The sequence below is a fragment of the Parasteatoda tepidariorum genome, chromosome X2 (genome assembly GCF_043381705.1).
Source record: "Parasteatoda tepidariorum isolate YZ-2023 chromosome X2, CAS_Ptep_4.0, whole genome shotgun sequence".
NCBI classification, from domain to species: Eukaryota; Metazoa; Arthropoda; class Arachnida; order Araneae; family Theridiidae; genus Parasteatoda; species Parasteatoda tepidariorum.
In genome coordinates this window covers 9,283,287-9,306,474 of record NC_092215.1, presented here as the reverse complement: position 1 = coordinate 9,306,474, position 23,188 = coordinate 9,283,287, and the positions used below count along the sequence as shown (strand labels likewise).

Here is a 23,188-nt window from a genome sequence, read left to right as displayed (position 1 = left end):
GTAGTTCAAAAAACTCAACTCAGAGTCAAAAAAAGATTAAAGAAAACAACCCTGTCCCCTTTTAAGTTTCGCTTTAATAATATCTATGACTATTTATTCTTTCTTATCAAATTTATACATTTACATACACCTCCTTAAAGCAACTTTAATGATAATGTAGTAAAAATCGGTAAAGATTTACAAAAAGGGGAAACTAAGCAATTTTTCTTTAAAACTTGATGGTAGCGATATACAGTAAAAAGTTGTTGTAGTGCGGGAAAAAAAACATTGCAGCTTAAATAACGTTTATAACGAAATAAGCGATACACTAAATTTTGATCGTAACTATACAGATACACACTATACAGATTAATCGCTTGAAACTAGCATATTTAGGAAAGCAAATAGATATGATTTCAAATACATATTATATACAAACAAATGACTCAATTGATCAATTATTAGTTTTTAAAATCTAATAAACCCTTCTTAAAATTCGTTTAAGTTGTAGTTTTATCTGCTTAGAAAGAAAACAGGAGCTTATAAAATAAGTAATAATTCAATCGTTTATTGAAATCACATAAAAACATAATAAAATTAATATGGACGTATGGTATAATTAATATGGAGTGTAGAAAAGAATAAAGCCAATTCTTTCGTGCTGCCATCTATTATTTCAAATTATGATTTTGTACAATTCACTAGGATTTTATGCTGCTGCCATCTATTTTCTTAAGTTTTAGCTATTATTTTTGACAGTTGAATACGTTTTTATAGTGCTGCTATCTATTATTTTATTTTTCAAATAAAATATTCTTGAATTTTCTTTGTTATTGAAATTTTTCTAATAGATAAAAATTATTCTCCGTGAACATTTCAAATTTTTTTTTTCAAAACAATGATCTCAAAAATATTATGCTAAGAAAGCAGGATATTTATTTTTCTTTACAAAAAACGAAGAAAAAAAATATGTAATGCATATTTTCTGCAAATTCTACTTTAAGTTTTCATGTATCAGAAATACTGTCACGTTTTGTAATTCGTATTAAATAATATTTTCAAAAAATGCTAAAGCCTCTAATAGTTCTGCTATCTACCATAAATATGCTCACAATTTTCGTGTTGTTCCTATGGATTTTTTTCATGGATTGCTTTATGATATAGCCTTTAAAAATCCCGAATTTCGGTGTGGTGTTTTGCAGGCTGAGAGAGCATTGTACTGGGCTCAAGAAAGAAAAAGAAAGAAACAAGTGTCAATCTTAATAATTCAAAACGGTAATCTCAAATAATCTAATGAATTAGAGCAGAAGATCTTGTAAGTTTCGATATCAAAAACAAAAATGTAATTTCTCTGAATAAACATATATTTTTCGGCGAATTCGGAATTTTGATTTTCAAAATAGTGATGTCGTTTGTAAAATATACAGATTGAGTTAGCGTAGAAATTCCTATTCTAATTTTTTGCCACCATAAGTTAGTTAAAAAATAAAAATTGATAATGAATAAAAACAAAAACAAGAGTATTGATAAATATTGTGTAAATTTTTATTTCTATATATAAATGGGTTTCTTAAGCTTTAATATTTCAAGAAAAATTCTCAAAACAAAAATATTATATTGGTCAAAAAAAAGCATAATTTATATCCTAGATGTGTAAGAGAGACAATGCATATCTAATTTCATTTAAATGTTCAGTTGCAGATTTTTTAAGTTACATAGTTATAAAATAGTAATTTCAAAACGCGTTCATAATAATGCATTATTATTGCATAATGTAATTAATAAAAAAGTGTCTCTTAACATACATTTTAAAAAATAAGTATCTAGATCCATTTTTTTTCTCTTTTTCAAAAATATAAATAAATACAAAATAAGTAAATTGCTTCTTATATTGTTAACTTATTTATCTATTTGTTTGTTTTGTGTCAGTATTTAATTTTATCTAGTTGAAACTGATAAGTTCTTCGAACTTATTAATCCATAAAAAATGTTGCATACATAATCATTTATCGAACTCAGGTTATCTACTTCCAAAAAATGTCCCTTTAATGTTATATTTCTTCGTGTTGATTTTGCATCGCGATACTCGGAATCTTACTCTAACTTTGGGTGAAAGAGTTCATTAAAATAACGCACGATGTTACGATAAAATGAGAATCTTGATTAAAAAGATTAATTGGTTTTAGTTTTATAACGCTCTTATAACGTAATTTATATTACGCACTGTTTTCCAATGTATCTGATAAAGATGCATGGCAAAAAAATTTCGTGTATGTGAACACCAAAATGGTGGCAACTACTTGACACCAAAGTGATGTTTCCCTACACCAAAACCAAAGATAGTTCCTGATGAACTGCAAAAAATTTTCGTGTATCCGAATACCAAAAATGGTGGCAACTGCTTGACACCAAAGTGATGTCTCACTTCATCAAAACCAAGGATAGTTCCTGATGAACAGCAAAAAATTTTCGTGTATCCGAATACCAAAAATGGTGGCAACTGCTTGACACCAGAGTGATGTCTCACTTCATCAAAACCAAGGATAGTTCCTGATGAACAGCAAAAAATTTTCGTGTATCCGAACACCAAAAATAGTGGCAACTGCTTAACATCAAAATGATGTTTCACTACACCAAAACCAAGGATAGTTCCTCATGAACTGAAGGGTGATGATGAAACCGTCACAATTTGTTAGTCAGTAACACTGAAACTTATAATTATAGTAAGATGTGATGCACAAGAGAATCAGTAAAGTTACTTTTACGGTACAATTTAAAGCAATAATCATAAATTTAGGAAGAATATATGCAATATTTCATAAAATAAAATTAGTTTGTTAATCAAATATACACTTAGCCAGACAGACAGAATATTAATATGAATTTGAATGAAACCAAAGTGAATCGAAGTTAAGTACCATAAAATTATTTTATACAATTGACAGACTCAAGTAAATCTTATGAGACTAAAACTAAAAACATACATGCATTTTATAACTGTTTACATGAATAGTTTGTCATATCAGTCCGACAAAAACATTGAAATTGGAAAATAATCGACCATAATCAATATTTTTAAGAATCAGGAAAGAGCATTGAAACTTACTTTGTATTCAATAGACTATGACGAGGTTGCCAATTAAATCCGACAAGAAGTACACGTCTTGTAAACAAACGCCATCTTGGCTGTCATATAGTCAATTTCTTGAAATAGCTCATTTCACTTGAATTGCGCATTTATTCACCTTAAAACTTCTAACGATGGTTTAGAAGCGATTTTTATACGTTTAAAACATGTCCTACCATCATTTCACACAAGAATTTAGTTAAATATACTTTTATTATTCGCCAAATTTACGGAGATCCGAAACACGCAACATTCTTCGCCAACGAGCAGCAGATTGGTGTAAGCTTTATCAATTATTGGCGTTAAGATTTAACTAAACCCTTTGAAGTGCGTAAGAACCCTCGATTTTGTATTAACTTGAAATAAACTAATCATTCATTCAATTTTTTGATTTTTACAACACCCAATTCGGATAGGTATTACACCTTAGCATTTACAGTGTGGTTATTGTTTTAATCGAAACATTAAAGAATAAAAACATATTTCATACATAGGAATATCCATTCTTTTATAATCAAAGTGTAGAAAGTTTTAAACTCTGCAGAATGAACCTCTACATTGTAAAAATTTAAATCTACCTCAACGATAATGGCACTCAGTGGCTGAGTGGTAGCGATTCACGCTTCCTTGTCATAGGCCCTGGGTTCGATCCTCGGCCCCGGCAAGGTTGACTCAGCCCTTTATTACCTCTGTGGGTCGATAAAATTAGAACCAAGCATGCTTGGTGGTCATTTTAAGGGGCTAAATATTGGGGCTTCACTTTTGGCTCAGCACTCAACCGGAACATCTGCTCCTGCGCCCCAGAGCCCAAAGTTTAGAAAACTGAGATGGGCACAATAGGCCTTGGCCCTCTATGAGCTGTCGAGCCACTGAGTTTAGTTAAACGACAAAAATGATGGCAACTACTATGCTCAAAAAATTTTAAATGTAAAACATAGTCATTGAGTTCTGACTTTGATAAAACACCAAGAATGCTCATTTATACTTATTTTGCCGTAAAGTAATTGCTACAATTTTCGGTATTCACAATGATAATAAGATATGCTCATTTATACTTCTTTTGAGAGACATACTTATTTTCAGATACTTCTTTTGCTTTTTTATACTTCTTTTGAGATACATAAGAGCCAGTAAAATCATAAGACACATAAGAGCCTACTTTTATGACGCAATTTAGGCGAAGAACAATTTATTTAAAATGCTATCACTGAATTCTTGAAATAAAACTAGTTAATAAGTCAATCATTCTCGCAACAAAACAAATTAATATTAGGTTTAGTACATAAGTAGAGTTTTAATGATTATTTAATATTATCGACAAATGCATGCAAGTTTCCATAAAAATAAAGTTATCCTTATTAAACAACTATAATCATGCAAGACTTTTGCAACAGTAAACTTCTGAATAAAGTTCCGTCATTAGATGGAAAATTAATATGTTTCGTTTTTTTTTATTTTATGGACTATAAAGTGCGCAAGTCCCGCAGTGGACTGATCGTCAAGACACGGTTTCTAGCAGATCACCGAAGTCAAGCATCACTGGCTACGGTCAGTGTGCGGGTGGGTGACCACTTGGATCAGTCTGCGCAGGGACCGAGGATGTGCGGTATTGGTTCTCGTTAAACTGTGCTACAGTAAAGTGCTCGATTTCGCGCGCAGGTCGTCGGGCTACCGAGCCATCCCCTCCGCAGAGAATCAAAACTGTGATGGCAAGTCTTCGGATCATCCTCCGGGATGTTTCCCAGATCGTCGCCAATAGCCCATTGTGCAGCTCTAGTGCGACGTAAATTAACAACAACAACAATAAAATGCGCAAAAAATAAAGACAAATAATAAATAAAAATAAAATAAAATCATCCTGAATAACTTCTAATCTAATAATCGGATTTTCGCGTACTAAGATTCAATCATAATTGTTCAAGGGAGTGACTTCAAATTTGCTTTTTAAGTTACGATATCATTCACAAAACCGTACTATTCCTGAATAAACATGCCTTTTTTTTTGACGGATTTGGATTTCAGAAGCTCAAAATATAACGGGTATCCGCAATCTTGAAATAATGGGGGCAACAATCTGGTCAGAAAAGTGGTCCTAAGTTTAGAGCCCTTAATGTTCATTTTACTAATAGCGCACTTAGACATATTTTGAGAATTTTTTAAGCAAATCGAAAAAATTTTTTACACTATTATAAAACTCGTTTATAAAAAGATAATTCCATTCAAAAAATAATTTTTAATAATTTTTTAATTAGTTTATTTAATAATAGCTAAAAAATATAGAATCATAGGGTTTGCAAATTTTTACATAATCTTGAAAAGTATAATTTTATATTTCAAAATACGAAATTTGAACGAATTTAGTTGAATTGTTCCAGATAAATCGAATTTTAATGCTGGAAATTATTTTTTGTATCTTTGAATAAACGAATTTTATAATTGTTTGCAAAATTTTTTCCTTCAAAATTCCCGAGGTATGATGAAATACGTAAAAAGTAAAAATAACATTAAAAATACCAATCTTTAGCCCTCTTTCCTGATGAAACAATCGGGTCCATATTTCCTAGATTGCTGCTACCTCTTATATTTTGAGGGACAGAAATCCGAAACCTTCAAAAGAAGTGGATGTGTGTTCAGAAAAAGTACGCTTTTATGTCTGATTTCCCAACTTAAAATATCACTTGCACTAATTAATTAGCATATTTGAGGTCACCCCCCTCGAGCCATAGTGATTGAGTTCGAACATCTGAAAGAAAAACAGGAAAAGTCTTTTTTTTTTCGTACTGTAGAAAGTAAAACAATTATAGTTGAGTACTGCGTTAAGAAATAAATAAATAAATAAAATAAAATGCTTTATAAACATTGGAGCCCTTGGTATCTGTGAACATGAATGATAATGAAAGAAGCGCGAAATTTAAATAACAAGAAAACTTGTTTAGAAATAGAGTGCTGTAGTGAACCGATTTTTCAATATTTGAAAATATACCCTACCACTGCGATTTTTAAGCTTATAAAAGTATGCTGAAATTGGGAAATATTAATTTATTTCAAAAAGTTTTATCAAAGAAAAGTAAAAAGAATTTACGAAATTGACAAATTTAAAAAAAAAAAAAGAAAGAAAACTTTTTAACTATTTAAAACATTTGTTTTCTATGACCAGCCACTTACTTTCAGCAATATATAGTCAAGACGTAGATTTAAAATAAAATATTTGCTTTCAGTTTAAAACTCAAAAATTAAAGTTTTTTTTTTGACAGAAGCTTTCGAAAAACAGACTTTAAAGTGTTCTTTGAAACCTTTTCACTAAACCAACAATTGATGAGAGAGAAAAATTGATCACACACAAGAAATAGCCTCACTAAAGAGTCACAATTGGGGTACCTTAAACTCTGAACAAAGCTTTAATGTTTAACTATATGCACTATCAAACTAAAATTAATTGTCTGAATTTTTATACTAACAAAACCTTAATTATTTAAGAAATTATTAATCTTTTTTAAAACATTGCAATTATGGTAAGGTTTTTCCCCCACTACTAAAAAGCCACAAACGAGCCACACTTGGGGTACCTTAAACTCTAAGCAGAGCTTCAGTGTTAAACTATGTGCAGTATTCAACTGAAAATAATTGTCTGAACTCTTATACTAACAAAAGTTTAATTATTTGAGAAATTACTGAGCTTTTTAAAAAATTGCAGTAATGGCAAAGTCATAATCTCAATAAATAATTCGTGATTTCTGCGTTTTTTTGGGAAATCAGACAAATCAATTTTTTGAGCATGAAAGAATTAGATCACCAAAACTCCTCATTAGGTTGGTATAATGGACAAAACTAACCCAACTCTCATGAATAACAGTTTCAAACTCGCAAAAGTGATGATACTTATTCACTGAAAATGTTCCTTAAAATAAACAGTCTTAAATAATATTTAAATTAAATAATAGACAAAACTAACCCAATTGTCATGAATAACTGTTTCAAACTCGCCAAAGTAATGATACTTATTCACTGAAAATGTTCGTTAAAATAAACAGTCTTAAATAATATTTAAATAAAATTCATTTTAAAGATAAGCTAAGGTAAAACTAGTTCGCGAAATTTGTAAAGGTAAAAAAAATAGGATAAGCTATATTAACTATCAAACTAAAAAGAGTTGATCTCTTATACTAATAAAATATTTAAGGAATTATTAATATTTTTAAAAAATTGCAATTATAGTGAGGTCCCCCTCCCTAAATAAAACTTTTTGAAACCAATAAATAGTTCTCAATTTATGCATATTTTTAAGATTCAGACAAATTCATTTTTCAAACATAAAAACCATTAGATCGCTAAAACTATTCATTAGTAAAATAAAAATTGATAATACTTATTCACTGAAAATGTTCCTTAAAATAAGCAGTCTTAAATAATATTTAAATAAAATTAATTTAAATTAAAGATAAGCTAAAGAAAAACTGGCTCACGAAATATGTAAAGGTAAAAAAAATAAGATAAACTATTTTAACTATCAAACTAAAAAGAATTGAACTTTATACTAATTAAATTCTTAAATATTTAAGAAATTATTTATGTTTTTAAAAAATTGCAATTATTATAAGGTCCCCCCCCTAAATGAAACTTTTTGAAACCAATAAATATTTCTCAATTTATGCATATTTTTAAGATTCAGACAAATCCAGTTTTCAAACATAAAAACCATTAGATCGCTAAAACTATTCATTAGTAAGTAAAAAGTGATAATACTTATTCACTGAAAATGTTCCTTAAAATGAGCAGTCTTAAATAATATTTAAATAAAATTCATTTAAATTAAAGATAAGCTAAAGTAAAACTGGCTCGCGAAATATGTAAAGGTAAAAAAAATAGGATAAACTATTTTAACTATCAAACTAAAAAGAATTGAACCTTATACTAATAAAATTCTTAAATATTTAAGAAATTATTAATATTTTTAAAAAATTGCAATGATGGTAAGGTCCCCCCCCCCTAAAATAAAATTTTTTGAAACCAATAAATAGTTCTCAATTTATGCATATTTTTAAGATTCAGACAAATCCATTTTTCTAACATAAAAACCATTAAATCGCTAAAACTATTCATTAGTAAGTAAAAAGTGATAATACTTATTCACTGAAAATGTTCCTTAAAATAAGCAGTCTTAAATAATATTTAAATAAAATTAATTTAAATTAAAGATAAGCTAAAGAGAAACTGGCTCGCGAAATATGTAAAGGTAAAAAAAATAGGATAAACTATTTTAACTATCAAACTAAAAAGAATTGAACTTTATACTAATTAAATTCTTAAATATTTAAGAAATTATTAATATTTTTAAAAATTTGCAATTATGGTAAGGTCCCCCCCCCCCTAAATAAAACTTTTTGAAACCAATAAACAGTTCTCAATTTATGCATATTTTTAAGATTCAGACAAATCCATTTTTCAAACATAAAAACCATTAGATCGCTAAAACTATTCATTAGTAAGTAAAAAGTGATAATACTTATTCACTGAAAATGTTCCTTAAAATAAGCAGTCTTAAATAATATTTAAATAAAATTCATTTAAATTAAAGATAAGCTAAAGTAAAACTAGCTCGCGAAATATGTAAAGGTAAAAAAAATAGGATAAGCTATATTAACTATCAAACTAAAAAGAATTGAACTTGATACTAATAAAATTCTTAAATATTTAAGAAATTATTAATATTTTTAAAAAATTGCAATTATGGTAAGGCCCCACCCCCCTAAATAAAAATTTTTGAAATCAATAAATAGTTCTCAATTTATGCATATTTTTAAAATTCAGACAAATCCATTTTTCAAACATAAAAAAAATTAGATCGCTAAAACTATTCATTAGTAAGTTAGATTCATTCATAAGTCAGATCATTAGTAGTTATAATTATTAGCTAAAAATGTATCTTAAAAAGAACAGCCTTAAAGAATATTTTATTACAATCTATTTAAATTAATAAAAAGTTAAAACAAAACTAGTTTGTGAAATTTACATTAGAAAAAAGCAGGATATTTAAGAGGGAGGTGACGAAAAAATCTAATCCTGTCATTCAAAACCCAATGTCTTCCATATGGTAAAGGGACGAACGAAGGACGTCTCCAAGACAGAAGTCCAAGAAAAAAAAGTGAAGAAATAATATCTATGAACGACCACCATATGATACAAACAATTTTGTATTGTCAGTTCTTTAGAATGCGGAAATAAGGCTCCTATAAAAAGAAAATTGTTTTATTAATAAACTTGAAATATAACAGACGCATTTGAAAAAAAAATCGAAGGTAAAATGGGAAATTAAATAAGTTAAAATTTATTGAAGTGATTTTTTATGGTTTAACATTTTGCTTTGCAATAAATCCTGCAATCGTTAGGAAATTAGTTTTGTTATATCTGTCTTCCAGTATTTTATAAATATAAAATTTATATCAAAATATTCGTGAGTATTGAAAAATGAAAAACAATAGTGAAAAATTTTCTTCGTTTGTTATTAATTTTTAGCTGATGTTTTTGTAACTGGAGTGATAGCCAAATTGAGAAATTCACTAATCATAAATATAAATTGACTACCACTTCTTAAATTTACTATTATTTACTACCATACTTAATAATTTTACAAATTTTCTTCATAATTTCATAAATTTATTTCATGAATATGTTACCACTTCCTAATCACAAATTTACTACCACATCACAAATATCATGTTTCTGAAATTTAAAAAAAGTTATTGCTATGTCATAACGCTATACCAGCAAACTTCTTCGGTTTTCGTCTGAAAAAATTAGATTTTTATACTTTATGTCGCAGCAAATTTTATGCTTTGATATTTTAGTCTCGATTTTGCTTGGAAAAACTGACCCAGTTTGAAAGATAATGCTTGAAGCTTTTATAAATGGGGTCCTTTTTACCCGGGTTTAAATTTTCTTCGAGGAAGCTTTTTCTTTCTCAATTTCATAATAAATAAAAATCACATTTTAATATATATAAACATTGCAGTCCTAGAGAATGTTTTCAAGGCTGCTTGCATTAAAGTCAGTAAGACGTCTATTAAGACGTCCAGTCTATTAAGACGTAAGACGTCCAGTATTCGCTCCTCATTTTAGCCGATCCGAATTTTGCATTGGTCATGACATCATTTCTAAAAGCATCAAGCGCGATCGTTCAAATGGTGGGTCCCGCAGTAGACTGATCGTTAAGACACTGTTTCCAGCAGATCACCGAAGTCAAGCATCACTGGCTGCGGTCAGTGTGCGGGTGGGTGACCACTTGGATCGGGTTGCGTAGGGACCGAGGGTGTGCGGTATTGGTCCTCGTTAAACTGTTCTACCGTAAAGTGCTCGACTTCGAGTGCAGGCTGTCGGGCTACCGAAGCGGGGGTGCCATCCCCTCTGCAGAGGATCAAAATCGTGATGGCATGTCTCCGGATCATCCTCAGGGAAGTTTCCCAGACCCTCGCCAATAGCCCAATGTGCAGCTCTAGTGCGACGTAAATGAACTACTACTACTTCAAATGGTGACAAGAGCTTAGCCATGCAAAATCTTCCAACAAAATTTGCTGTTAATCACAAAAAGCATTTTGACTAATAAGTTTATAAACTTTTTGTTGACTTTTTAACTCTGTTTTATCCTTCATAGCAAATTTTGAAAAATAACATTCCGCTTTGTATCATATTTTCTTATAACTAATATCGTGCGTTCATAATGTTTTTTGCGAGCATAATATCTTTTGTAAGCAATTTATAAGAATTCAAAATTTTCTTCTTCTTTATTATCATACGAGTAATATACATTTTTATCTGTTATTTTCGAAAGATGTTTAATTTCAAAATAATCATATTCAGTCATTTTTAATACTTTTGTAAAGTTAAAAATACTGAATTTAAAATTGCTAAATTTAAAAGTGACTTTTAATTAAGTATTGCAAAATTATTTAAATGAAGAATTTAAAAAAAAAATGCATTCAAAATTATTGCAACTAAATTACAGTAAATCAATCGCTCAAATGTAAAAGCCGCATTTTTTAGAAATTATTACAGCTTTGTCTTTCAAATTTTTAATCTCTCAAGTCACGTTGTAAACAGGTTGGTTTTGTATTCTCCAAAATTTCCAATATTACCCAAAATTGTGGGTCTTTTCCCAAAAAGGTACATACTTTTCCGCATCATTTATAATAAAGTGTTTTCCGCATCATTTACAATTTCCAATATTACCCAAAATTCTGCATCATTTATAATAAAGTGTTGGTTTTTTGCAACACAAGTATAAGGTAACGAAAATAATTTTAAAAAATTCTATTTATTTCGATTTTAAGAAATTAAATATTTTAATAATTTATAAATTAATTATTCATTTTTATTACCATACAAAAGCAAAATGGATGCATGAGAACATAGTGTTCCCATTGGACAGGACAATGCCCTATAGTACACTATTGGTGGGTTAGACATCTTGAAGTAGTTGTGAGTGTAAAGAGGGTGAAGGGGTAAAAAAGAAAGAAACTGGAAGATGCTGACGGACGACAGAAATCATCCTTCACAACATCAAATGACCTCCCTCACCAAGCATTGGACGCATCAAATTTCAAAAGAAGACACATTGCGTGGGTGCACCCTTTTCCCCAACGCGTTCGTAAACTCTCTTTTAAACACACGCTCTTCTGCAGTACTAAGATAAACCATCCAAAAAGCATGCAAAGATCACATTGTTGACTTTCATGGGTTTATCTTGATTTGGATAAGCCCTTTATTATCATTTAAATGGGTGCAATTAAAGAACAAACTTTTTTGCTATGTGTTTTATGGACTATTCTGATTATTGGAAACAATGCACAATATTACGATGAAATAGATGATATCGGTGAGTACGAAAATTAAATTTATAACGTTCAAAACTTTATTTGTAAATATTCATAATATTTACCATTTAAAAATTGAGGTTTTTGTAAAAAAAATTTTTTAGAGGTAGTGAACAAATGAGGAAAGTTTTAAATTAATTAGAAATTTTACAGAACTTTTGCCAATACTTAACAACGGGATCATGTGCCAATCTGACATTTTATACATCTGTTTAGACTATTAATAAATTGCGAAAGACAAAATTATTTTTACCCATAAACGACCAAAATCTTCGTACTCAGTGAATAAAGACATTTGTGTGGATCAAAATATATTTATAATAAACCAATAAAAATAATAATAGTTATATTTTCATCGGAACTTATGCACTTGCAATATTTCTTAAGACTAAAGCGGTAGTCTACTTAGAAATTATCTTCTTAACATAAACTCTAATTCCTAAATTTTTTTTTCAAAGCAAAAATACTTTCTGCATTACTACTTACTACATATTAAATAATCCCAAGAAACTAAGCGGCATAACCTTAAAAACTTCATTCGCATAAAAAATATATAAATAGGAAATAACAGTCGACATGTTTCAAGCGCTCAAAAACAGACGCTCGTTTTCCAGACTTGCCCGACGTGAATGTGGACATAGTGTAGCGCATAAGCATGTTGACTGTTATTTCCAATTTATATATTATTGAACCGATTGAAGGTTTTAATCAGGTAATCACTACTTACTATTGTGCAAACACAACATTAGCGGAAACTGGTTAACCTATTAATACTCAGTAACAAGTAATATTCTACATAAAAGATACTCGATTACAAAAATGTGGTAATACATATTTGTTTATACTAAGCTGATATTTCTTTCTATTATCTGTAATTTCAGCTTTAAGAGAGCATCGTATGGTAGAATGCAATAAACGAATAAATTTAAATTAAACGAATAAATTTAAATACTAAAGCAATATTAAGGTAGACAGAATATTGTGGTTGTTAGAACTATCAATTTCTTCTAAATAAATCCTTACAAGGGAACACTTGTAGTTAGTGAAAAAAAAACCGAATCACCCTAAATAAAAATAAATTTTAATAAATATTTATTATTTTTTATTATTTCATATAATAACCGTCGAAAGAATTTTGAATTGTAAAATATACAATTTTTATATCATTTTAAAGTATGTAATTTTACGTGACAAAACACAAAATTTGAGCAAAATCGGTCGAATAGTTCCTGAGAAATCGAATTTTAAGAAAGGTGTAATTTTAAAATTTGATTTCTCCGGAACTATTCAAATGATTTCGATCAAATTTTGTATTTTTTCCTGTAAAATTACATACTTTGAAATGATGTAAAAATTGTATACCTTACAATTCCAAATTTTTTTCGATTATTATTTTTAAAAAATAATAAAAAATAATACATATTTATTAAAATTTATTTTTTGTATAGAATTATCTTTGAACAAACGAATTTTATAATTGTATCCAAAAATTTCTCAACTCGCTTAAAAAGTTCTCGAAGTATGACGAAATTTGCAAAAAGTGAAATTAATATTAAAGGGTCCAAACTTTGGATCACTCTCCTGATCAAACTATGGGGACCATATTTCCCAGATTAAGGCTAACTCCCTACAATTTGAAGATTGAAAATCCAAATATGCAAGAAAAAATATATGTGTATTCAGAGAAAGTACGTTTTTGTGCCCGATTTCGTTACTTATTCAATAGTTAGCACTAAACAATTAGCATACTTGAGATCACCCCCTTGAAACATTAAGATTGAGAACGTGAAAGTTCGATCATTAGATCAAAAGTTATTCAGGGTGATCCATTTTTTTTTTCTTTTCTTTTTTTGTACTTGGTAATACTAGAGTGCCTGTATTGAAAAGAGTGATGACAATATCCAAGAGCGCATGCGCTGCCGTCAGATTTTTGTCCAAGGGGGTTGCCAGATGATACACCGAANTATTCAGGGTGATCCATTTTTTTTCCTTTTCTTTTTTTGTACTTGGTAATACCACTCATTCTTTCTTTAAAGAAAACTGCAATTTGAGCCAATTCTTTTTTGAGAAAGACAATCTTTTTAAAAGGATGATTGGTGAAAGTGGCTAAATTCTAATTTGTTATTTAAATATTTATAAATGACTTTTGCAACTACTAAGTAAAAATATTTTTTGAAATCATGGAAATTTCGCAGTAGTTGCAAGGTATGATAACTCAATCTATAAATTAAACGAAGATGAATCTTTTATTATGCTTTTTTATCTATGAATAATAATAATTGCGTCTATGAAGGTAATCGAAATGATCGTTGTTTATCGTTGTTTACTATAATTGACAGCTATATACCATAAAGAGAAAAGTTTATAACTCGAATTTGCAATAAGTCAAATGTTGCCCTTCATGAAAAAATAATACAAATAAGTCAAATGTTGCCCTTCATGACCCTTCATGAGAACTTTAAAATTCATGATTGAATCTACAAACAATGAATAATGTCCATAAATGCGAAATATGAATGTTTTCTAGTCGGGGCACCAACACATCCCCCTAAGTTCAAATAAACTCTCAAATTTGCTATAACACAAATACTGCATTTTATAAATTAAATTCAGAAATTACATAATCCAAAAGTTTGTTTATTAACAATAATATTTTAATGAATGTAAACTATAGAATCCACCAAGATTTATGAAAAATGTCAAGCTTTTACGTATTTTAAACTTCGTATTTAAGTCACATCTCATCACTCTTGTCTCTTTAAACCTTTTTAAGAGCATATAGTTAAACTTTTTCAAGCAAGTTCTTACCGCATAATACCTACAATTATCGACTCCCGTAGCTTCTACGTGACTGCCAGATTATAACAGCAATATTCGATAAAATAGTAGATAAACTATGATATTCACCTACACTTTTGAGCTATGTCCGACTTTCTGATATTCTAAATTTTGTATTTAAGTCACATTCCACTCTTTGTCTCTTTAAACTTTTTTAAGTATCTTAAAACTTTTTTAAATACATTTTTCACACCCCATGGTACCTACAATTATAGAAACCAGCGACTTCTACGATTGTCGGACAATAACAGTAATATTCTTTGGTAAAATGTACTGTTTTGCCAAACGATCATTTTAAACGAAATTTAAATTTGATTATTAAATATTTTAATAAGAAAATGTGTGTCATTATCTTGTTAAAGTATTTTGTCTAAATCATATAAAATATTCAAACATGATTTAAAATATTGCTTTATTTGCTGGTGATAGTCTAAAGATTTAGAAAGACGCATGAAATTTGGGTAAAAGAAAAGCCTAAACAGGTACTATAAAATTCATCTAGTGGAGAAAGAATCGCCTTGTTTCATTCAACTAAATACGAATCTAAATTATTCCACTTTTTATTTTATCATATAGTATAAATCCTTTTTGCCAATAAGAAAAACGCTTGTTTATGCACTAGTAATTTAAGGTAAAATTTTTGTAAATTGGAATAATTTTGCATCCTATTTTTTTAATTCCTCCATGCAGGTTTTTTCTCCCTTTTTTTTTTTGGAAAAATTCAAAACACAACTTTTCTCGATAAGTTTCTTGAATAACTTGTAATTTTAAAGGGGATTTAAACACTTATTTTTAACATATTAGAGGAATATAACTAGATAAAAAATTTTGATGACCAAATGCAAATCACTAACAGCTCTGTCACTTCTACACATGTTTTTTGGACAACCTGTAATTTTTTTGGGATTACCCAATTTGAACTTATTTTTAAAATTTTACAAATCGAAAAGAATATAATCCAATAATAAGAATATAACTAATATAACTAGAACTATGTAATATAACTAGAACTATGTAAGAATGTAACTAGAAGCTAATAAGAATATAACTAGCTAATAGGAATATAATTTTGTGAAATTATTTCCTTGTAAAGTAACTGTACGATTAAAATTCTCTATTTTTAACTGCGTTTAAACTATAAATAATAGTAGAGCTTTCATCTTCACTTAGAGGAAATCAAATAAATTTTTCAACTAATAAACTAATTTTTTATTTTTTAAGCAAAAACTTAAGCTAAATTAAAATATTCTTAAGGAAAAAAAGCCAGAAAAAATTTTAAACAAAGTAAAAAAGCTAACTCCAAGATCCCTTTCATCTAATTCTTATCTTGACTCTTTCGTTCTTTAAAAAAACAGCTTCTCTTTTTTATTGTTGACGAAAACCACATCTGCATGATATCAATCCCACCACGACCTTCATCCCATCCTCGTAAAATGAAGGTTCTTTTTTGCATGCCATAATGGTTTAAATAACACTGAATTTAATTATTATTTTGATATTGATTTCTGTTGAGATATAAATTTTAAATAACCGCTCAAAATGTGATTTTTACTTAGAAATATGCAGATTAATGGGATGAAATAATTTGATAATAATGAGGCGAAGTATTTTGATAAAAATTAAATATAATATAAATAACTAAAATAACAACAAATCAAATAATAGTAAATAGTAATTAAATAATAATTATAATAGTGCCTAATTGCAATAAAATAATTTTAAAAAAATTTTAATAAATTTTACTTGATTAAAATTTTTTAATTATTTTTTGTTAATGCTTAAAAATAATACTTTTAAATTGTTGGCACTTTTAATATATTTTCAAATATTTTACAGTGCATTTCTTTGCATTTCGGTCATAAAACTAAATCCATTAGAATAAAGTATCCACTAGAACAGGGATGGGCAAACTACGGCCTGCGGGCCAACTGTGGCCCGCCGGAAAGTTTTGTCCGGCCCGTGGATAGAATTTGAACTTTCTAATTCGAGGAGAATATAAACAATATACATCCATTTTCTTGTCTACTTTGTTTAAAGCTATTTTCATTCTTTTTTTTCTAACAAAATTACTGATGACATTTTTAATTTCGCTATTTTTGTCCTACAAAACATAAATTGATGGAAATAGCTAACACAGACAGCTTCACTTGGTAAAATGTTGAAAGAAGAAGTTCTTTATAGAATAGCCGTAGATTGGCACCATCTGAAGCAGTTGTTTCTAAGTATGCCAAAGTTTGAGTTTTATAAATCATTACCAAAAGCTATTTTCCCAAATTTAATGAATCATGCCCAGAAAATCAGCACCATATATGCTTCATCTTATACATGTGAACAAGTGTTTGCAATGATGAACCTTAGAAAAAATCATTTCAGAAGTAGACTAATAACTAAACATTCAGTCTCGTTCCTTAAAATAAGTACATCTCACTTGGAACCTCAATGTAAGGAACTTTTAAAAATGAAGTCACAATTTCATTCATCTCATTGAATATTTAAATTAAAACTTGTATATCGTTTTTTTTTTTATTTATTTTAGCAATTTTTATCTGGCCCACAAAACTTTTTTTTCTCGATCTTTTGCCCTCGACTGAAAAAGTTTGCCCACCCCTGCACTAGAATCTCTAATAGGAAGAAAATGTTTTGAGACACTTGTCTTTTACTTATGTAAATGTCATAGTTAGGTTGACTGTTATTTACCAGGCAAAAAACTGATCACGTTTGATTATTTAACCTTTTTTAATAAGAAAAAACAAAAATTTTTTAGGTGTAATTAATGATGCAAAAACTGCAATGAAATTTACAATAAAAGTCAAATTTTTCGTCTAATGGCGTCTCGTTCTTAACTGCGACATGAATTAACAAGCGAGACATGAAATTCTCCAATCCATCAGGTCTAATTTTGAGCAGAAAAAAAAAATCAGTTGTCAGTACATGTGATTCAATGGTATCATGCTCCAAGGTGAGTGTTTTTGTTCTCTTTTTGAAAGAATATCAGACTAAGTTAAGTGCATACAATATCAGATGCCTAACTGGTAAGTAAAGTTTTGATTATTTCTAGGCAGATAGTATAAGGGATAAAGCAAACCAATCTATTAGACGTAATTCGATTGATACATTGTCTAAAGATTTAAGTATTTCTATATGATAATATTTTAGTCCTGAAAACAAATACTGTCATTTTAAAAGTTGCGCTATCTCCAATTATGCTAAATTTGCAATAAACAACCAATCACATCTATTGATAACCTAAAAGACATTGACTGACATAATAGGCATTTTGCATTGAGAATGTTCATTATAGAATACCAAATTGCGTTGTTGTCCAAAATCACTCAATTCGTTTAAACTTGCTGTAGCTCATTTACGTCGCATTAGAGCTGCACAATGGGTTATTGGCGACGGTCTGGGGAACATCCCGGAGGATGATCCGAAGACATGCCATCATCCAGCTTTGGTAGTCCGAAGACTTGCATGCAAAGTCGAGCACTTTACGGTAGAACAGTTTAGCGAGGACCGATACCGCACACTCTCGGTCCCTACGCTGACTAATCCAAGTGGTCACCCATCCACACACTAACCGTAGCCAGTGATGCTTGACTTCGGTGATCTGCTGGGAACCGTGTCTTAACGATCAGTCCACTGACGGACGCTTAAATTTTATCGAATTGATTAATCAGATCAAGCTTGAATGAATTTTGAAAAGTCTGCTAACTGCATATTTTCGGAGGGGGGAATTAATATATAGATTTTATTTTATCATAGCTAAGTAAATTTTACAATTAATTTCTAAGGACATGGTTTTCATTAGTTCTAACTGAGTTATAATGCACTTTTGGAAAAAATTGAACTTAAATACAAACTTACTGGTTAAAATATTAGTCATTCCTAGAGAAATCAAGAAAAAGTGTGATTTCTAGAGGACTTTTTTTTTCTTATTATGAATTAGTCTCACTCACTGAGGTGACTACTTACATGAGTAAGTGGTTTGTGAGAATGCTTATTTTGACAATCAGTAAGATCAGGTGTGACAATTTAGCTAAACATTTATTTTCTTCAAGTAAATATATGTATCGATCAGAGGATGGCGAATATGAAATTTTAACCTAATAGAGAAAACTAATAATAAGAAATATTCAGCGTATGAATTACAAAATTGATACCACTTATTAATTTTTCATTGGTGCGTATGAACCCTGCATTAATGCTTTGCCATAAGACGTGGTCTATATATGAAAAACGCCTACGCGAAAAAGTGGAAGTACGTATTAGTTTATACCAAGAGAACATTTCTATTTGTTTCTATCTCTTTATTAAAAAAAAAGTTTTTCAACTTCTGATTCAAGTATAAGCTTCAAATATTACGCTATACAGAATTATGTTATTTCATCAAACTATATCCCTATTATTAAAAACTTGTGCAACCACTTTTTTTCTTTTTTGGAACAATTAACCGTCTTTTTAAAAGAGCGTTATGCACAAGTGGGTTAGAACGGAATAACCACTTAAATATGATTTTTTATATTTTGTTTTTTGCTCTTTGATGTAATGTATTCATAATTAAAATCCTCATTTTTTCTGTATTAAAACTATTTTGATTATTACAGATGATGCAACAACTTGTTTATTTGACGGTGTAAGATATGCTGATCAAGAAGAATGGAAACCAGATGCTTGCACGTCTTGTAGATGTTATTTAGGAAATACTGTATGTGATACAGAAGAATGTCCTGATTTAGAATGTCGAACTCAAAAGTTTATTCCACTAGGAAAGTGCTGTCCTGTCTGTGCAGGTAAGAGCAAAAATATTTCGTGCTTTATTTTAGTACTTTTATGATAGTCCGAAACACCAAATTTACTCGAAGATTGAGAACAATGCTAGAAAGCAGTTTTCTGACATCAAAAAGCTAAAAAAAGAGCTTGTCGAATTGAAGGATCAGTCACACTGGATGCGAATTTTTTCTCTTGCGAATGAGAACCTGATTGGCGAGTTTTTCCGTTGAAGAATATTTTCCACCAATCCAGTTCTCATTCGAATGCGAGTTTCTTCTCATGCGCAGAAATTGCAGACAATGAGAATGGTCTCTTACACCATTCCTGAAGTTTCAAACCTTGTAAGGATAATCGAAAAATATCCACATGAAGCAAAAAGCAAATCATCACAAGCCTGACTCGGAATACACAACGTGAACAGACTGGAGCCTTTAAACTTGTTTACGTTTGAATGCTTATGTATCCCTCATAAAGAGGTTCTCCGAAGCAAGAGAATAGGTTTAAACTGTTTTATTACGCAACAAGCTCTATTTTGTAAATGTTTGAGAAAGGAAATACCTCTTCGCGCTTCAGAACCGGTTTTTATTTATATTCAGACAAAAAAAATTATAACTTTATGAGGACTCATCATGATTTTGGCTTTAAGATCGGTTAACATTCAACTTAACTGCGCCACAAAATTAACATTCGACTAGTTGTCCATTGTGTCCACTAAACAACACTTGCCTGAAAGAAGGCTAGAAGAATCAGACGCGAAAAATCGGGTTTTTGTTCCCCTTGTGAGATTAGGCACTTGATGTCAAGCCTCTTGTAGATGACGAAAAGGAATTAACTTTATTCAAAAATAAAATGTTAGCATTATTTGTGTTCAAAAATTTAAATGGTTGCAATAGTTTTGCAAGCTGCCAAAGTTGGAAGCTCTTTGACGTGCAAAATATCAAAATCAATATGTATTTTCCCCGTCATTAATGTCTTTATTTCGAATTGTTTTAATTAAAGCTTAATCCCCTGATCTAAGACAATCTCTATGCTAGATGAATTATTTATATTAATGAACTCTTCATTCATGAACTAAGTATAAATGCGAATTCAACAGTAGTCAAATAGCTTATAACATTTTTAATGAAAACTTTAACTAAAAAAGGCTTCTTAATTTTGTTAGTAGTTATAACCACTTAAAATTTCAACTGTGAGAGGTGTAAAAACAAGCCAGTTTCAATGAAGATAATACTGGTTCTAAAATAATTTATTTAAAAGAGCTTTATTTTGATTTTTTAAACAAATATTAACTATTTTAATTTTATATTTTTAATATTAAAACAATATGAATCAGGGTAGATTCTCAATTGCCGTGCTGCAGATTGGTTGATTAATTTTTTTATTTACGTATTAATCATTATCAGAAATGAAACAAATTTGTTTCTTTTATCTCAACATTTATAACTTTTTTTAACATTTACATATTTAATTGACTTAAATATATATTTACCTCCACATGAGTGAAATTCTTTGAGAGTGTTTTTGATTCCGATAAAAAAATCGGCTTCATTTTTTTTCTTTTCTTTTTTTGTAAATAAATATTTTTCACTTTTGTGTATAAATATGTTTCATAACTTTAAATGCCGCTATTCAAAGTAATAAAGGAATTAATAAAAATTGAATAAATATTTAAAAAAAAAAAGAAAACTACTTTAAATAACTTATGAAAATAATAATTATGTGTAAAACAGGAAATATTTTACAGAATTTAAATAAAAATATACCTCAATAATGTAATGGAGATTCTGAAGAAAACTAGAAAATATGAGCAAAATCCGAGACCATCATCTGGGAAAAGTTTTATGACAAAATGCCGAGAAAAAGAAATGGTTTCAGTTTGAAAGTCTCTCACTTTTTACACCATAATTCCTATAAACTACAACCATTCCAATACCTACCAACTTCAGAAGAAAGTTTTCTCAGTGGTACAGGAAAGGGAAAATTGTATACTTTGTATTTTGTGTGAGCTTAACTACACACCGTAATTTTAACAAAACTGAACTGTATGAAATATATAGGCACCAGAAGCCGTTTGAGGCCTTTTTCCCATTCATCTTTAACTTGCACTGTGTTAACTTGTATCCTTAACTTGTGGTATTTCGATGAGGTGGGGGAAAGAAAAGAAAGTAAAGGAGTATTTGTGTTTATCATTGAATTCCGACTGTGTAAGACACCATAATATGGTAATCATGCGTTTATATATACAGCGCTCGTGATAAGCATTCACCACCTCACCAAATGCGAAAAAAATCGTTAATTTGTTAATCGTTAAATAGTTAATTAGCTAATCGTAAAATTGTGCTTTGGCGAAAACATTGGCGAAGGATTTTTTCCACTGGAAAGAAAAAATATATTTAACTCGATTCTCAAAGTTACGTCAAAATGAATTTTTCTTAACAAATCCATATTTTTTATTCGCTTTCAGAAATTTTCGGTATATTCTCTGCATAACCAATGAGAATTGGGTCCAAATAATATAAGCCTGAAACAAACAATAGTAAAAAAAATTTCTAGGAAATAAAAAATTTTCATAAAAAATTGCTAAAATTTGCATTTGGCGAAAATTTTCGAAAATTGGGGAATACTTTTGATATTTGGCTAATTTCTTCTTCTTCCTCTTTATCAGTGCAACTGCCCCTTGCAGGCTTTGGCTGCCGCAACAGCTGACAAATGCCAGTGCCTACTATCCATGGCAACTCCCTTCCAATTTCAAATATCTGAGGTTTTCAGGTTCATGTCCTTGCAGGCATCTGAAAGGGGATCTACTTCCGGGACGCGACCCCTCGGGGTACCTAAAGGAGACGATTCTCATGGCGCTATTTTCAAGGCTTCTCCATAGATGGCCCAGCCATCTCAGTCTATCACTGTAAATTATTTGTGTAATTTGGGGCTGCTTATAGAGACGGTGGAGCTCTAAATTGTATCTGGTTCGACAGCACATCCTCTTTCTTTAATCGCGCTAAAGATGGCTCTGAGGATCTTTTTTTCGAAAGTCTGCAGTGGCAGCTGTATATCTGAATTTAAGAACTAAATTTCGCTTCCATAAAGCAGTACAGGAAGTGTGAGTGTCTTATAGAGTTTAGTTTTGTTTTTCGGCTGAGAAGGTTCGATCTTACCTGTCTCCTCAGTCCAAACAAACACTTATTAGCGATTTTGACTCTGTTGTCGATTTCTGCTCTAAGTATGTTTTGATTGTTAACAACAGTGCCAAGGAATTTGACTAATTTACTGCCTAATAATTTGAAATCCTCAGCACGGGCCCTGTATACGCATATGTTTAATTTATTTACATGAAGTGGTGATTAAAATAATTTTAAAATAAATTTATGAATTCAAAAAATAAATAAAAATCATAAATTTTATTTCAATTTTAAATATAAAAATAAAATCTTACTCAAAATGCGTCAAAGTTTGTAGCTATGCTTTCTCTGGGCGCACTCTCCATTCACTGATTAAATCTATTATTTCAATCTTCCCTCCTCCTCCCCTAAAAACAATAGGAGAGCCAAAAATATTTCTCAACATCCTTTAACATATAGGTCTTGTAACATGCAGTGTCACATTGTCC

General features: G+C 29.7%; 1 protein-coding gene and 1 long non-coding RNA gene across 2 annotated transcripts in view; one reads left to right on the top strand and one right to left on the bottom strand.

Moving 5' to 3' along the window:
- Positions 1 to 3,636, bottom strand: part of LOC139427251 (uncharacterized) — a 78,617-nt gene extending 74,981 nt beyond the window's left edge. The window contains exon 1 of the long non-coding RNA XR_011638390.1: positions 3,086 to 3,636. This is a non-coding gene — a long non-coding RNA (uncharacterized lncRNA). The remainder of the gene's footprint in view (positions 1 to 3,085) is intronic.
- A 7,983-nt stretch (positions 3,637 to 11,619) lies between these two features.
- Positions 11,620 to 23,188, top strand: part of LOC107455416 (collagen alpha-1(II) chain) — a 68,959-nt gene continuing 57,390 nt past the window's right edge. The window contains exons 1-2 of the mRNA XM_043042178.2: positions 11,620 to 11,975; positions 19,416 to 19,601. Of these exons, the coding sequence (XP_042898112.1) occupies positions 11,876 to 11,975; positions 19,416 to 19,601 (286 nt within the window). The 5' untranslated portion in view covers positions 11,620 to 11,875. The remainder of the gene's footprint in view (positions 11,976 to 19,415; positions 19,602 to 23,188) is intronic.